The sequence below is a fragment of the Melopsittacus undulatus genome, chromosome 4 (assembly GCF_012275295.1).
Source record: "Melopsittacus undulatus isolate bMelUnd1 chromosome 4, bMelUnd1.mat.Z, whole genome shotgun sequence".
NCBI classification, from domain to species: domain Eukaryota; kingdom Metazoa; phylum Chordata; class Aves; order Psittaciformes; family Psittaculidae; genus Melopsittacus; species Melopsittacus undulatus.
The window spans coordinates 22,188,046-22,206,089 of NC_047530.1; the positions used below are offsets into that span (position 1 = coordinate 22,188,046).

At 40.1% G+C, this 18,044-nt stretch overlaps 1 protein-coding gene across 1 annotated transcript in view; it reads right to left on the reverse strand.

Annotated features, from left to right (window-relative positions):
* The window catches only part of TDRD9 (tudor domain containing 9), a 96,588-nt gene that overhangs the window by 31,999 nt on the left and 46,545 nt on the right, over window positions 1-18,044 (reverse strand). The window contains exons 9-12 of the mRNA XM_034061302.1: window positions 17,495-17,575; window positions 14,972-15,136; window positions 9,850-9,953; window positions 8,769-8,827 (exon numbers count right to left, since the gene is read on the reverse strand). Of these exons, the coding sequence (XP_033917193.1) occupies window positions 8,769-8,827; window positions 9,850-9,953; window positions 14,972-15,136; window positions 17,495-17,575 (409 nt within the window). The remainder of the gene's footprint in view (window positions 1-8,768; window positions 8,828-9,849; window positions 9,954-14,971; window positions 15,137-17,494; window positions 17,576-18,044) is intronic.

Here is an 18,044-nt window from a genome sequence, read left to right on the forward strand (position 1 = left end):
TAGCTTTGGCAGTGCCAATGTCTGTTCTCTGGGGCATGGATTTCACACCTAAGGGATTTTTGCTGTCTTCCTCAATACCTCCACAGGCACAAACCTTTCCAAGAAGCCTAGTTTACTTCTTATTGAGACTTCATTCCAAACCCCTTATTTTCAAAAAATCTGACTAACCTGGTGTTCCCCAATTGGATATTAAAAAATGAAATTATTCTCTAACTGAAGTACAGGATTGCTGCAATTTTCAGTGAGGCTAAATGCAATTTGAGCACCTGGATATGAAAATTCTTGGACTCTTTAGATGACTGTTACTTGACTTCAGAAGTGAGAAGGAGGAGAGACAAATGCACATGGAGGAAGATATTTTCAGCAAAGATAAGAGAGAAGAGTAACTTAAACCTGAAATGAGAAGAAAGAAGGGTATGCAATGGGCTGCAAATCATGACTGAGTTAAGGTAAGCAAGGAAGAGGCCAGAAAGCAAGAAACTGGAGCAAGAAAAGGAGAAACAGATTCAACAAATGGATGTGGTTATTATACAAGGTTGGCTGAAAAAAAAATTCCAGGAGAATATGGAGATTTAATCAACTACTGGAGTCAGAAAGACTGAAATGGATAAGAGTCATAAAAGAAACGAGGGTTGGGGTAGAACAGGTAAGCATGAAGGTGGGGGAATAAATAATTGGGGTGGTGGCTTAATCAGCAGGAATTTAAAAGTTTCAGATGTCCTTTGTGTGAGGCTACTACAGGGGAAAGCAATGTCATTAGAACTTGAAAGAAATTGAGGAAACCTAATTTACATCACTGCTCAAATGAAATAAGAGTACTTGAGAATGCCAGTAACTAGCCAAATCACAAACTACTGACTAGCACAATAATGAAACTATGAAAGCTCTACGCAAAAACACCTTCAGCATTGTGGTGAAAAAAAACGCACACTGGGAAATAAAAAACAGCACCACTTTTAAAAATTATTGTAACATAGGGGAGGAAAAAAGTGTTTATGAATTAGAGCACATAATTAAAGATAGAACACACAAGAACACCATGATACTGTCTGTTTGGACAGAGCCTGCAACACCTACTTTGATAACACTAGGTACTGCTTGACTGTCTAATGTTTTCTCCTTGCCATACTGCCTGGTTATGTATCTGAGTAAGACATTAAGGCTCAAATCCAGTTTATGTTTAAAAACAATTAAAAGAAGTTTGATCCATGACTGTTACAATCAGGTTCAATACAACCCATATTAACAGTAATCATTAATCAGTCTAGTAATTTCTGACTAGACACAGCAGGCAGCATCTGACACCCGGTTCTGGAATGGACAAGAGTTTATTATGACACCTCCAAAACAAAAGGCTGCCACCAGGAGAGACAGATCTTGGAATGAAACAGTAACTAAAAATTTCTTTGGTAAACATAACAGGACAACATGGAGAGTGGGGCATGGAGAAGCACAAAAGAAAATACAAAACAGACAAAGAAGTTGACACCAGTAAAACAGATAAAAGCTTAGAACAGTAATAGAATCCCTTGAAACTTTACACTACGTAGTTTCTGCCATCAGCGAGTGGATGTGAATCACAGAGAAATCAGGCCATCCCCACCTTCTGTATGCTCCTGAAGGATTACAACCTACTCTTGCTTTTATTTAACACATCAGCTAGTCTGGTAGAAGCATGTTACATACTTGAAGGTGTAGCTCGGTGATGTTTCAGTCACCACTCTGACCTCTTTTTGAACTAGACATCAATGTAAACACTCCAGAAACATTAAGGTTGCCAAATCTAGAACTCAATACAAAAGAGCTGTCAGAATCTACACTGGTTGTGCAAACTTAATGCAGCCCACTGGGAACATATGCAGCCATTGTCACTGTAAAGTTTAAGGTGTCACTTTTATCACCTTGTATCTAGGGACATGCTAGCTCTGCAATCAAAGGAGTGCTGAGTACTAAATGGTATTTATCTGTAAAGAATCAGCCTCAGTAACATAAAAAATAATTAATTCAACACTGAACAAGACAAGCAATTACAACAGGAAAGAAAACACAGCATCCTACTCAAGACAGCTGCATGCTCACTTGCTGAGGGGAATAGCTTGAGAGAGAACGCCTGTAACACTGGAGCGGAGTTGAGGGAGATCAGTGTCCACGAGCCTCACCACAGAGAGACAAGAGCCACTGAGGAGGCAGCCTCAAGTCCTCGACAAGACTTGCCCAAGAGCTCAGTTACCGCGAGGAGGTGACTCACCGGGGGCGGAGACAGGAGGAGTGGCACCAACTGTGAGTGGTTAAAAATCTACCCAGGGAGCGTGGCGACCAGGAGCACGGCGAACAGAGCGGGTCGGGGCAGTTTGCATGGGCAGGCAAGTGGGATGGTGAGCACTCGCTGTATGACCAGGGTCCGGTCTGGGAGCTCTGCCCTGGCCGCCCCGGTGGTGGCCAGCGTAGGCACCCACACAGAGCTGGTAAGAGGGGAGACTGCGGTGCAGAGCTTGGAGTGTAGAGAGTGCCTGCACTGGTCTGGTGAGGGAAAGGTGCAGAATGGGCAGGGCTGCACTCCCTGCTCCCTGTTGCAGGTCCTCCTCCAGCAGGTGGCTGAGTTACAGGATGTTGTCAGTAAGCTGCAAGATGTCAGGGAAGCTGAGAGAAAGCAGGACTGCTTGCTCCAGGCCCAAACAGCACAGGGGCCTCAAGCTTCCCCTCTAACTCATGGAGGAAAGAAGAAGGCTGTTGATCAGGGAAGCTGGGAATTAGTAACAAAAAAAAAACCAACAAAAGGAGGAAGAAAGCAATTAAAAGCAAGGGGCTTCCTCCTAAATCTGCTGTACCCACCCAGAACCGCTTTGCTGTCCTGCAGGGGGCTGATGAGGAAATGCACTTGCATCAGAAACAGCCGACTGGTGCACTGGTACAGAAGATCTCTACTGGCGCCACCAGGAAAAAGCAGCGGGTTGTAGTAGTAAGGGACTCTGCCTTGAAAGGGACAGAAGCGCTCATCTGTCGGCCTGACCCAGTCTCAAGGGAGGTGTGTTGCCTACCTGGGGCACGGATCAGGGATGTTGCAGAGAGGCTGCCCAGTCTAGTAAGTCCCACGGACTATTACCTGCTTCTAGTGATACATGTGGGTGCTAGGGATACAGATAGTAGTAGCCTGAAGAGTATAAAGAAGGACTACAGAGCTCTGGGAGAGGTGGTCAGGGGTTCTGGAGCTCAGATAGCCTTTTTGACAGTTCTCCAAGACACAGGGGAGGACCTTCCAAAGGCAAGGAGGACTGGACAGGTTAATAAATGGTTAAAAGGGTGGTGTCATAGTCAAGGGTTTGGGTGTCTTGGACATGGGGCCCACATCTGTAGGCCAGGACTACTGGGGTCTGGTGGAACTGCTCTGATAAAGAAAGGGAAGAGTGGCTTTGCTAGGAGGCTTGCCAGACTTGTCAACGATGCTTTAAACTAGTTGTGTTGGGGGAGGGGAGCATCATTCCATCCCAAACACACCCAGTCAGTTGCCAGCACCTAGAGTAAATGCTTGGAGCAATGTAGTAATATTCTAGCCGCTCCAGCCACTGAGCCGGCTTCATTTGGAGCTTGGATCAGATGCCTCTATACAAATGCCCGTAGCATGAGGAATAAACAAGAGGAATTAGAGATGTGTACACATCTACAGGGCTATGATATAATAGGCATCTCAGAAACATGGTGGGATGGCTCCTTTGACTGCAGTGTTGGAATGGAAGGTTACAGGCTCTTTAGAAAAGACAGGCCTGGCAGACGGGAGGGGGAGTTGCTATATATGTTAGGGATAGGCTGGAGAGTATGGAACTCTGTCTGGGGACAGGTGATCAGTTAACAGAAAGTTTGTGGGTCAGGGTTAAGGGGAAATCAGTGATGGGACACATTACTGTGGGGATATGTTACAGACCGCCTGATCAAGAGGAACCTGTGAATGAAGCACTCTACAGACAAATAGGAAAAGCCTCACACTCACAGGCCCTTGTTCTCATGGGGAACTTCAACCACCCTGACATCTGTTGGGGCAACGGTACGGCCCAGCACAAGCAATCCAGGAGGTTTCTCGATTGTGTGGAAGACAACTTCCTTCTGCAAGCAATAAAGAGCCGACAAGGAGAGGTGCCCTGCTTGACCTCGTGCTCACCAAAAGGGAAGGGCTCGTTGGAAATGTGACTCTCCAGGGAAGTCTTGGATGCAGTGATCACGAGATGGTCAAATTCGAGGTCCTCAAGACAGTGAGAAGAGCATGCAGCAAGCTCAGTGCCCTGGACTTCAAGAGAGCAGACTTTGGGCTCTTCAGGAACCTGCTTAGCAAGGTTCCATGGGATATAGCCCTAGAGGGCAAGGGGGCCCAAGACTGTTGGTTAAAATTCAAGGATCACCTGCTACAAGCTCAGGAGTATTGCATTCTGACTAGAAGGAAGTGCAGCAGGAGGGGGACGAGACCTCCTTGGATGGAGATAAGGAGCTGTTGAGAAAAATTCACAGGAAAAAAAAGGCTTATAAAAGGTGGAAGCAAGGACAGGTGGCCTGGGATGAATACAGGGATGTTGTCCTGGTAGTTAGGGACCAAGTTAGGAAAGCTAAGGCCCAATTGGAGCTAAACTTGGCAAGGGATGTTAAAGATAATAGGAAGGGATTTTGTAGGTATGTAGCGGCTAAAAAACAGACTAAGGACAATGCAGACCCCCTACGGAAACTTTTGGGAGAACTGGCTGCACAGGACTTGGAGAAGGCTGAGGTTCTGAATGGCTTCTTTGCCTCGGTCTTCACTGGCAAAGGCTCTGACCACACCACCCAAGTCTCGGAGGGCGGATGCAGGGACTGTGAAAACGAAGACCCCATTCCCACTGTACGAGAGGATCTGGTTCGAGACCATATTAAGAACCTAAATGTACACAAGTCCATGGGACCTGATGAAATCCATCCGTGGGTCCTGAAGGAACTGGCAAATGAAGTTGCAAAGCCATTGGCCATCACATTTGAAAAATCATGGCAGTCAGGTGAAGTTCCTGACGACTAGAAAAAGGGAAACATAACCCCCATTTTCAAGAAGGGGAAAATGGATGACCCCAGGAATTACAGACCAGTCAGTCTCACCTCTGTGCTTGGCAAAATCTCGGAGCAGATTCTCCTGGAAGGCATGCTAGGGCACATGAAAAACAACAAGGTGCTTGGTGACAGCCAGCATGGCTTCACTAAGGAGAAATCCTGCCTGACCAAGTTGGTGGCCTTCTATGACGGGGCTACAAAAGTGATGGACAGGGGTGGAGCAGTTGACGTCATCTACCTGGACTTGTGCAAAGCATTTGACACTGTCCCACATGACATCCTTGTCTCTAAACTGGAGAGACATCAATTTGATAGGTGGACCACTCGGTGGATAAAGAACTGGCTGGATTGTTGCACTCAAAGAGTTGTGGTCAACGGTTCAATGTCTGGCTGGAAACCAGTAACGAGTGGTGTCCCTCAAGGATCGGTGTTGGGACCGGTCTTGTTTAATATCTTTGTCGCTGACATGGACAGTGGGATTGAGTGTGCCCTCAGCAAGTTTGCCCATGACACCAAGCTGTGTGGTTCGGTTGATAAGCTAGAGGGAAGGAATGCCATCCAGAAGGACCTTGACACACTTGTGACGTGGGTGGATACCAACCTCATAAGTTTAACCATGAGAAGTGCAAGGTCCTACACCTGGGTCGGAGCCATCCCAGACACAGCTACAGGTTGAGCAAAAAGGAAATTCATGGTAGTCCTGTGGAGAAGGACTTGGGGGTGTTAGTCAATGAGAAAATGAACATGAGCCAGCAGTGTGCACTCACAGCCCAGAAAGCCAACCGTATCCTGGGCTGCAGCAAAAGGAGCGTGACCAGCAGGTCAAAGGAGGTGGTCCTGTCCTTCTACTCTGCTCTCATGAGACCTCACTTGGAGTATTGTGTGCAGTTCTGGTGTCCTCAACATAAAAAGGACATGGAACTGTTGGAACAAGTCCAGAGGAGGGCCACGAGGATGATCAGGGGACTGGAGCACCTCCCATATGAAGACAGCCTGAGAAAGTTGGAGCTGTTCAAGCTGGAGAAGAGAAGGCTGTGTGGAGACTTCATAGCAGCCTTCCAGTATCTGAAGGGGGCCTACACGGATGCTGGTGAGGGACTATTCATTAGGGACTGTAGTGACAGGACAAGGGGTAACGGGTTGAAACTTAAACAGCAGAGGTTTAGACTGGATATAAGGAAGAAATTTTTTACTGCTAGGGTGGTGAGGTATTGGAATGGGTTGCCCAGGGAGGTAGTGAATGCTCCATCCCTGGCAGTGTTCAAGACCAGGTTGGATGAAGCCTTGGGTGATATGGCTTAGTGTGAGGTGTCCCTGCCCATGGCAGGGGGGTTGGAACTAGATGATCTTGAGGTCCTTTCCAATCCTAACTATTCTATGATCCTATGATTCTATGATTCTATGGAAGCGGACTCTGCCTTACCACTGAGTTCCACAAAGACAGTGAAAAAAAAATAAAAAAATCACTTAACAGTACTCCTCAATATGGCAGTACTGTTTCTGGCTGCTGTTGCCTACTCAGCTCAAAATGTCAATGGAAGTGTTATTATGAACATACAAAATGCTATATAATTTTAAGTACTCAAAAAAATCTAAGCATCTCAAATCAGTGCCTTACTGAGGATGTTAGTTTTACCCAAATCTGTCTCAGCTGCCCTCTTGTAAACTGAGGGCTTTCCTCTCTTTTTCTCCAGTTCTGCATAAAGACTATTTATGAAGAGAATTTTAAGAGGCATTTGCTAATCCCATGTTCAAGATCTGTCTTGAGTATCCGGTTACAAAACAGGCCAAGGTCAAACACTAAATGTTGTGGTTTAAACCAATCCACACAGCTTGTGCACTCACCCCCCCCTCCTTGCTCCCCCAACTCCCGGAGAGTTAGGAAGGAGAATCCAAAGAATGTAGCCCCCATGGGTTGAGATAAGCACAGTTTAATAGCTAAGGTATAACACAAATCACTACTGCTACTACTACAAATAATAATGATAAAGCAAATAACAAGTGAAGAGAATACAACATCTCACCAGCTGCCAACCCATAACTCACCCCACCCTGCCCAACCGAGCACCGACCAATACCTCCTACATCCCCCCAAGAGCTCCAGCCCTCCTGGGTCTCTCCTGGTTACATCCTGGGTACGACTTGCTATGGTATGGAATACCTCTTTGGCTAGCCTGAGTCAAGTGTCCTGTCTCTCCTTCCTCCCAGCCTCCCCTCCTCCCTGGCAGAGCATGAGGCTCTGAAAAGGCCTTGGACAAACCAAACATTTGAGCAGTAACTCAAAACATTCATGCTATCAGCACCATTCCCAGCCCGAAAGTCAAAACACAGTGCTGCACCAGCTATCAAGAAGGGGAAAAAATGACTGCTACTGCTGAACCCAGGACACTAAACAACAATAAAAACCAAACCCAAGAACCAACTAATTCAGAAAACACTATCTACACAGGTTTACATGAATTGACAAAACTTATTTAAGCAAAGAATTTCACTTTAGCAGCTGCAGTTGTAAACCATCAGGGTCAGCAGCATAGTAAAAAAAAAAAAAAAAAAAGACCTCAAAGGAAAGATAAATGTTTTGGGAATTGAAAGCGGTAAGAGTAATTTCAGCCTGAAATGAAGACTCAGAGGGCCTTAGGGAGTCTGAAAGCACACCAGACAAACTCTAATATGAGAGGCCAGAGGCACCAGAGATGGTCTCCCTACTTGATTAATGGCAAACTGGAATGGGTCTTACATTGACATGATGAAGTACTTCCTTCTACCCATTGATTTTGTAGAGAAGGTAACTCCAGGAGAGGCACCTCTAATGCGCTGTAGCTAGCAGGGAGCACCCTCCATTGAAAGGTACTCTGCAACTGCAGTGTATTTTTGTTCTGTGTTTCCAGCCCTAGTGCTAACATGTTTACTGCTAAGGTCAACACAGCAGGAAAATGACATTCATAAAGATTTTACATAAAGTTAGGTAGTCCTAGTAGGGACAGATCCCACTATGCCCAAGGAACAGCTGCCCCTGACTCATAAAGATGATTCTCTACTAGTATGCAACCAAGTATTTTCAGTTTTCAAGTAGCAAATTTTCATGAAGTATATCTGAAACCACCAAGTAACAGCTTTGTGATGCTCAGGAAACCGTGTCTGTAGCCTAGTTAGACAAACATTACTGCATACTTTTGTTTTGGTTGTTATTCTTATTGAACCTCTTAGCCAGATTTTAGAAGCAGTGTCAGGTAATTCAGGTTTACTGTTTAAGAAAACTAAAACCATATATAACCATCTCTCTGATCATTAACTGTTGTATCATCATGTATGCTTCCGAGTGTTCCTACTACAACAAGCAACCCATGTAAACGGACAGAAAAAAAGTGAAATTTAATTTTTATAAGAATATAAATAAAGACTACGCTATATACAGATAAGAAAAGGTTTCCAAATGATTCATGCAGTATTTAATAGCTAATCTAAAAAACCCCAGAAACTGAATTTCTGTGGATTAACTGTAGAATTTATCACTGTAACTTCATTTTAAAACATACAGAGTCCTACTTTTGACTCAAAGCATTTCCAATTATTGCCATATTTAAAGAAGTTTGCAAGAAAAATACTCAAATAGACCAATAACCCCCAGTTAAACATGTGTTTAATGAATCTCTAGAAGAAAACTTGTTAGGTGACAAATGAAAAATAAAGTTAAGGCATATACTCACCTGGTAAAAATACTAGCACACTTCCACGTTCTGATGGAACACTCAAGTTTTTTTCCTCCCTAACAAGAATATGCAGGTTTGTTAGTTTCACAACCTCAGTCTACTTTATCACCCCAAGTTATTTTATTCTGAAAGAACAAGCAGAAATGTGCAGTTTTTGTAACAAGTATTATTTAAACTTCCTGAATAAATGGAATTCAGGACACTATTTGCAGCTATCCATTCTGGAATACCCAGCTTATAAATATTAGAACTAGATCATTAGGTTTAGTCTTCAAAAGTAGGTAAAAGCAGAAGCATTCTTAGCAATGGAATGATTCAAAATCAGGTTACCAAAAATTTTAAAATGTAAATGTAGCATTCTACTGTAGAATTCTAGACAAACTTATTCAGTAATTTTTCAAGAATACGTAATACATTAGACACAAAAATACCGCTAGACACATTTAACAAAAGCCTGACATGTAAAACAGCTAACCACTATCAGTAACTACAGGTCATGACAAACTTGAGAGGGATACATATTCAATTAATCTGTTAGAAGTCAAGAAGCTAAAATCACCTCAACGTAATATAGAACTTGTATTTTTTGCGGCAGTCATTCCTGATGTAAAATTTACAAAACACAAAGTAACAAAGTAATATTTACTTATTTCAAAAGACAGTAAGGCATTAGTTAAGCTGGCCGTGAAAAACGAATGTTAGTTTGTATTTTTTTGTCATGGTTTAATGTATGTTTTAGTTTACAGTGTAAAAAAGTTCTGGTGTTACTCTTCATATAAATATTACTCAGCTCTGGTCTTCAGCAAGGAATCTAGTTTCCATATGGCATGGTTGGCTTGAATGGTCACATTCCAGGGCATGAAGTGTATTTCAAGACAAAGGTTATTCCTTAAGACCTACAAGTAGTCTTAGTATAACTACCATCAGTGAAATCACACAGATATGTAACATAAAAGCAGAGATGCACAGAAGAGGAAGTTGCCACTAGTAACTATGATACATGGGCTGCTTCTGTTCCTTAACTGACATCTTACTGCCCCAAAGAACCAGCGATTCCAGAACTTGAATTGTGTCTTACCTATTCTTCTCCATCTCTAACTCATCAAATGACTGGATCAAAGACAGTGCTACTTCAAACATTTCCCTTACTATCACTGGTTCCTCAATTATTTGAGTAGGAAGCTGTGTGGAGAAGAGAGTATTGAGATTAACACAGCATAACAGACTAAAAGACCATAGATCATGTATATGTATTGATATGTCAAGTGTTTTTCCATTAAAACTGATCCAGCACAGAAGCTGCACAAAGAAGTAACAATCTGAAGCATTCATTACCTTCTAGACAGACCCTTCAAGCATGCTAACTTTTAATGCTAAGAAAACACTTCTGATATTTACAAACTTAAGACAACCACCAGCCCACACTCTATTCCCTAAAGTCTGCCAGACATACTCTTTATATGGAGTGTTAGACACAAGAGACTAACCAGAACACATGGATGATAAGGAGAGGAATTTGTATGAGCCATGCACAATCCTTCTCACAGGTGCTATAATGCGGATCTCTACCTGACTGTCAAATAAATTATGTACTCTTGCATTTAATGGATTTTTTTTTGTTGTAGGTCACACACTGTCAAAAGAGCTACAGTTCTGTTGTACACAATATAACCATGATGACTCCTGTCAACTCTGTTTTCTAGCATCCTGTCATAAACTCAGGGCTTTAATATTTAAGAATACAAACCACCAAGTCTCCAGAGCGAAGACAAAAAAACCCAAACAAAAAAACATGCTTACTGAACTTGGTTTGGTGAGCTCTGGGTTATGCTCTGGGAACAGTCTATAATATTACACATTCCTCCTCTGCAGGGAAAATGGCTTCTGATTCATTGCTAGTCTTTCTCTCTCAGGGTTTCCCTCATTCTAGTGGAAACTCCTTACTGGATTAACCACTGTCTCTAACTTTTATAGACTGGTATTACAGTGTAATCTGCCATCCACATACTTCAAATAATTAAAAATTCTATAGTCAAACTGCACTTCTTTCCTTCCTATTATACCTTTGAAGCTCTTTCCTCTTTCCTCCCTCTACCCTCAAATGAAATATTTAATTTACTTTTATGCTGAAACCTAACAGTTTACATCATCCAGTAAGTCTAAGTCATCTAGATTTTCCCAAGAAACCTAACAGTCTGGAGCGATCACTTGTGTATCTTTTAAGAAATAATGTATTTCAGTCACTAGCTCATAAACCTCCATTTTTTCATTTATGCTCAACCAAGTGGGTCCCCGAGTTTATCCATCACCTTCACTGGCTGCTGGATATACTACAATAGTATTTTATTCAAATATTTATTCAAGTATTTATTCAAATACAGCTTTACTTAGGCTTGGACTTCTCATTTATACTTTTAAAAAATGGTACTGTAATTGAAATAACAGTGAAAACTGAACATTTGTGCTTTAAGTGCATGCTAATAATAAAAATACCATAGTCTGTAGTAATTAGTAAATACATTTAGATTAACACCAACAGAAGGTAAGATGCAGCTGCAACCAGTAAGTTTCAACAAGGCTATAAAATGTAGGGGGAAAATCCACTCCTGAAAAGAAATGCAAAATGCAAGCTGAACAGCCATGAGCAACACTTAAAAAAAACCAAACCCAAAACTAAGAGACTAGCAAACAGTTACCTAACAAAGCTAAATGAAAGAGAGATTACTGCAACCTCACTGCTCAGCTTTCCAACCCTTAACAGTCAACCTGCAACCCTACATCATGACATCTGCAGGAAGACTCCATTCTGAAAACCCTGAGAAAACTATCCTACTTTCTTCTAATAAAGGATGGACTGGAGGATCAAAAAAAGCCACCTATAATAACTTATATTAATATATAACTTATATAAACTTACTCAGTTTTGTCACCAATTCTACCTTTAGCATTCTTTAACATGACAAAGCTTCCACATCAGTCCTAATAAAAGGTAACAATGTGATGAACAGGAAATACAAAAGCCCAGTCAGAGCTGACTGAAGTGATACAACTAAATCAGAATAGCTTTTGACAGCAGCTGACTATCATCTGGACTCTGACTTCATATTCAGGGATATGAAGGAGATCTTGTATCTGCAAGCCAAAAAATGGGACTCTTTGCCTTAGGCAAGAAGTAGAGACATGGGATTTTACAGATTTACTGTCAAAATCGAGCATCTAGATCTCCTAATTGCATGCATTTTTAAAATCTGTTCATAGAATTAACTATACAATTAATTTGCAGTCGGTATCTCCAATACTGTACAATAGCAATCGGTAAACATTCACACAACTAGCTTTAAATTTGCCCATAGATACAGCCTTCATGCGTTTTTCAAAACCTGAGTTTCACTGATTCCCTGACATTTACAGGGGGCTGATAAGAAAAAATGATCCCATTAAATATCCAGAACAATGTGCTTACGAAGGCAATTACACGAAAAGGAAAAGAAACTTTTTTTATAAACATATACTCACAAATGAAACTGTAGCACCTATAAATGACCTAGGAAAGTGTTAAGCCAGTGCTACACTGAAGAGTGTTTCATCCTTCCTTCCCTCTTTTACTCTTTCATATAAATGAAGTAATTGAATTGGAAAACTTTATCTTTGATTCAGCTAGATATCTTTCTAGCCACAGCAAAGGGTTTACTGCAAAAAGGCATACAGAAGAAAAAATAGCGACTGGCATGTCTATTTATCTTTCAAATCACAGCTGGTATCAGTGAATTCCAAATTCACTGAATTAACCAAGTCAGAACTGCTCAAAGAAAATTTATATTTTCAAGCATAGTTTCAAAACATTATCACTTACAGATATGAGTGACAAATTACAGGCAAGAGCTCTGCAGGATTCACAAAATAATTCTACATTTATACAGTAACAACCAATTATTTTATGATTCTTTTGAGAAAGGACAAAGGTTCATACCTCAGAGCAAACCAGACAGCTACATCAGGTTGATTCAGGAATGAGTTATCATTTATCTAATCTGACTTTAATTACTGATTTCAAAAACAAAAAGGAAATTTGGGAAAATCGTGTTTTGCAAAAAGCAAAGACTGCTCTTACTTTTAACTTCTGTATTAGGCGAACTTTACAAGCTTTTCTAGGCTAATTAAGAACTAAAGCTTGAATTCTCTACCTCAGGCAGTTATCCAACTGATTTTAACATGATGAAAGATGTGCCCCTGCTTCTATATGGCAGTGTTAACTCATTAGGTACCTTAACACTCTGGCTTTGCTTTTATTGTTATTAGGTTGTTACATAAATATTTTTAGACCTTCCACATTTTTAAGTGTAGTACAGAAATTACTATTTGGATAAAATCTCCACACATAACAGCATAAGAAACAAAATGTGAGACCAAACATCACAGGGCTTTCTTATTCAATTTATGTTTGTTTTTTTTTATATGTATAAAGAAAAAAGAAAGAAAAAGAAAATCAAGAGCACTTACATGCTTTTGTTGTTGCCCTAAGGTAAAAATAGCTTGACAATCATCTCCTACTGAACAAAAGAATGGCTATAGCTAGAACACAATGTAAAAACGTAAAAAACCCCAAACTAACACCCCCCCAAATGCTCATATACACAGATGAAAAAAAAAGAAAGTAAGGCATAAGTATTGGAAGCAGTTCCTTTTGTTCCTGACCTCAGAGGTGAAAAGTGCGGCAGATGACATGCAGCTCAACCTGCAGCTGTGACAAATGCAACTTGACTGAAATAGACTTCTTACTCAATTTCTTGGTTTCCTTTTTGTTGCCATACATCATCAAAAATCTTTTACAAAAATTATGTATTACATAATCTCCTCCATATTATCTGTCTGAGCAGCCATACAAAAAACTGACTGACCAACTGCTATACACATCTAGTTGCTTTTGTTGGCTGCATTAAAACTTCGGTGGTTGACAGCATTTTATTTCAGCTTGCCTGTGTTGAAGCATAACCAATGCCCGTGCTGTGTACAACATAAGCAATTATTTTCTTCTGGGTTTCACATGAGAAAATCAGTTTATTTATATAATTTAGTTCCTGCAACATTCAGGCTAAATAACAGTATGTTCACATACTGCTACTTTTTAAGTGCATTCCCTGCCTTCTTCACTATATCAACATTATAATAGCATTCTGAATTGCCAAAATTGACTAATAATAACTCCCACACTCCAGTTATTTTTAGAGTGGTTGTCACTATTAAAGCCTGACTGCATTTGCTCTACTTTGCTTTAACCTGTTTATTTTGTCTTGGACCATAATACCGAAAGAGTTCAGGCACTAAATACCTACACAGCTGTTTTTCAGCTGTAAAACAAGCTCCTATTATAAAACCACAGATACCAAATTAATTTGAACTTACGTACACTTTTTCATTATCTGTTGTCTATACAGACACATGCTATACAATAGTACTTCAGGAGCTCTACAAACAAATACACTGTGCAGTTTATAAGCTAAAGATGGACACAGCAAATGAATCTTCAGCCATTACTACCCTCCTTAGGCATTAGAACAGCAGTTCTTCAATGCAGCCATACAGCTCTGAAGTGGCCATCAGGGATTTTGTGAATGTCTATCATCCAAACATATTTTCATTATTCAAAATTACGTATTTGCTATGGTAGCCCACATGGCTGCAACAAATATGTTCAAAATCACTGCATAATAGGTCTTGGACTATTAAAAAAAAAGGAAAAAAATAAGAGCCTCAGCTGACAAGAGAAGCCACTTGATAACATCAAACTTCTAATCATAAATGCATCTTTTCTGATGACTGTTTCCTAGCTCTTTCTGCCTTTGATACATAACATCAACATGAACAAGCCCAGGAAATACTGCCTGAGTTTGTCACCTGTATTCAAAGAGACCGAAAAATCCTCGTATGTTACTTTCTGCACAGACTTTCACATTGCTCATCTTGGATGCAAACTATGGTACAAAATGCCACATACTACTTAAAATTCCCAGCCATTCCATTTTAAACGAAAGAAAACCCAGGCTGCTGGTAAGGAGACTCCTGTTATATTATCATATATTAATTCTTACCTAGAACCTTAATGTAAAATTAGTTATTTGTAATTTTATTACACAGATTTCAATTGACTATTCAATTTCTTCCTTATCATGTCCAAAGAAATAAATTTATATTTACAATACCTTGAACTTCACAATGTGTTTCAAATCATCAAGATAATATTCTTCGATTGCAAAAGGTTTGCCTTCCACCTTAATTACACAGGCTGGATTCAGACCATTCTTATCTGGAAGTGCAAAGTAATCAGCAAATTCTTTACAGTTGATGGAAGCAGACATCAATATTACCTGTTGAAAAAATTGCACAGCAGACATAAAACATTAATTTGAACACAAAATGCCATGCTACGCTGGAATCTTACTTACTCTTGGTCTAATTTCATTACCACAGGTACATATCATAGGCACATTTAAGACAATCAAAGCTAAATACTTTGTCTGACACAATAGAGCCATTTTTCTTGCAAGAACCCCATCCCAGCAAAATCAAACTTAGAACACCCAAATGTCTGCCGTGATCCAAAAGCAATAATTTGCACCAGCCATCTGCCAGAAAATGTAACACTGTTGGCAGTGAACCACAACTGGTATATCTTGTCCTCCTTATGTCAGAATCACTCCTGCCATCCTGTTAGTTGATGCAATCTTCAATTACCTGCTACTTCCAATGTCTGCAATATCCAAACTAGAAGGCAAACACCTCATGTGTATTTCATATCACCCTGAATTATAAATACAATTTTACCCTTTGAAGAGGATTCCTCACACAATTTTACTTCATGGAGGCCGGGAGGAGAATCATGTATTTTCTAAATGAATTTGCCACATGATCGAACTCTGTTTACAGTTTTTCAAAAGGGGGCTGAAAAGGGATCAAGTAGGAGACACTGGCCTTAGCACATAGATTCAAACTGAATTACCCGTGCCACTGTGTTAAAATGCAGCAACTGAGATCAAGAGTTCCCCCCTTGTGGTGGTGCGTCCCCACACAATCACTCTACCTTGATTTTATTTTCTAGATTTTATTTATACACAAACCATCATCCAATTCTGAGGCAAGGACTAGATCCAGCCACAAGGAGGCTCTATCAGGAGTTCAGAAAGCAAAGGGGTCCAGCCTGAACTTCATGACTCAGCAGAAGGGTCTCCCTTATTCCTTTATATTTTTGGTTTCTTTGCACATTATTTCAATTCAATCCTGTATAAATCACTTAACCCCATACTGTGTAAATCATTGCCAACTCTGATACAATCTCTTTTGTATGTAATGGAGTGGACCTTGCTATCAAATTCTGTTGAATCACACATAAAATTCTATTAAAATTTCTGATTATTTTAGTAACCCTAAATCCTCAGTCTAACGACACCCCTGCCCACCATTAAACAAAAATTCAAAGCAAACCCCCCCCAACGTTAGACTGTCTCAGATTTATACAATATGGAACTGCCATCTGAAGAAACAACTGCAGAGGAAGATATAAAGGAGAAGGTTTTCCAGCAACAATTTTGAGATATTTAATCAGAACTATTAAAAAAAATCAGAAACCTATGAAAGAAGAATGTTTTCTAACAAAAGAGATGATAGGACCTGTAGGGATTCCTGCCACTGACACCAACCAGATAATCAGCATCATGGGCAAACTTTTCAAACTGAGTATGATCAAATTACTTGGTATCCTCAGGAAGCAGAGCCAAGTGTTAAGAGCTGAACAGCTTCACACTTCTGCCTCTGAATTTAAAGACAAGTGAGTTGTCTTACTGGAAAGAAAAGGGATAAAAGTGAAAGATGTGATGTGCATAGACATGCTCTGTGCCAACCGGAAGGGCAGTTTCTGCAAGAGCATGCTTAGAAGATCTAAAGACCAAGTTACCCACATTTGAATCAACGTGGCAATTCCATTCCAATAACAACAAAATCAGCCAACATAGACTCAAGTTATGTCTGCTTTGAACAGAACAGCTCACATTAACAGTTAACAGAAGCACTGAAGGAACATCTACAATCTTGCAAAATTTCTGCAGTCCCAAATAGCTGCATAGAAACAGTTTAACTATGCCACTTGTATTTAATTTCTTACAGTTCAAAAGTTCATTACTTTGAGACCACAAAGGCTAAATATGTCATGCTACATCTCTGCAAACTCTGCTTTAGTACAAAGAATTATTTCCTAACATGCAGAGAAAAATCTCAGCCATGTTCGACTACCAGTTCTGCCTAGAAATTACCACACAAATTGATTTTTTTGCTTTTTTTCCAAGTACATAAAAAAAGGCTTTAAAAAAGCTCAGTATTTCCAAGAGTTAACACTACCACATCTAACCAAGGATAAACACTGCCCTCAATACCCAATATGTAATTCTAGTCAAATATCCATCTTGTATTTTTTTGCCTTAAGCAGACTTTAGAAACTAATGCATTTTAACATTAGAGAGAAAAAAAAATAAAATCTCTCTGAACACATTCCAGCAGCCAGAAAAAGAATGCCCTTTAGTTGGCTTGTTGTGAAGAGTGGCCAACTAAGTAATATTTTAGTAACAAAATAATGACACAATTATGCACAATTAAAACATACCCCTTGCAGATAAAAAAAACATGCAAAAAATTTATCCTCACAAACAAAAGTAACAGAATATAACTGAACCTACCTTTACAGATTGGGAATTTGTATGCAATAGTTTACGGATCACCAAGAGCAAGAAATCCATTTCTTCTGTACGCTCATGCACCTGGAAGACATTAGGCACAATTTAATTTTCATTAATTCATGCTTTACTTTTTGGCAATCTCTTCCTTTGCTACTCAATTTCATGTTTTATCTTTGTAACTTGGAACAACAATACAGTTTCACAGAATAAAACACAGCATTTAAGAGTATGCACGTTAATCCCATTTTAAGAAATCCCAGCACAGCTCTTCAGACAACTATAGCACCCTTTGTGAAATTCACATGTCCTAAGTCAAGAAAATTGCAGAATGACTGGAATAACTAATCTTGAGCTCTAGCCACTAGCTCTAATGAAGATGACAGTAACAACTGAAGTTATATTGAAGTTGAGTAAGTCAAATTTACTGTTAAGATTACAAATGACCCAGGCAAGGACTATGATGACTTTCCTAAAAGCTAAACAAATGAAGAAACACTTACATCCAATGGCTTCTAGCTATGATCAAAATACACAGCTCTCTAAAACATTA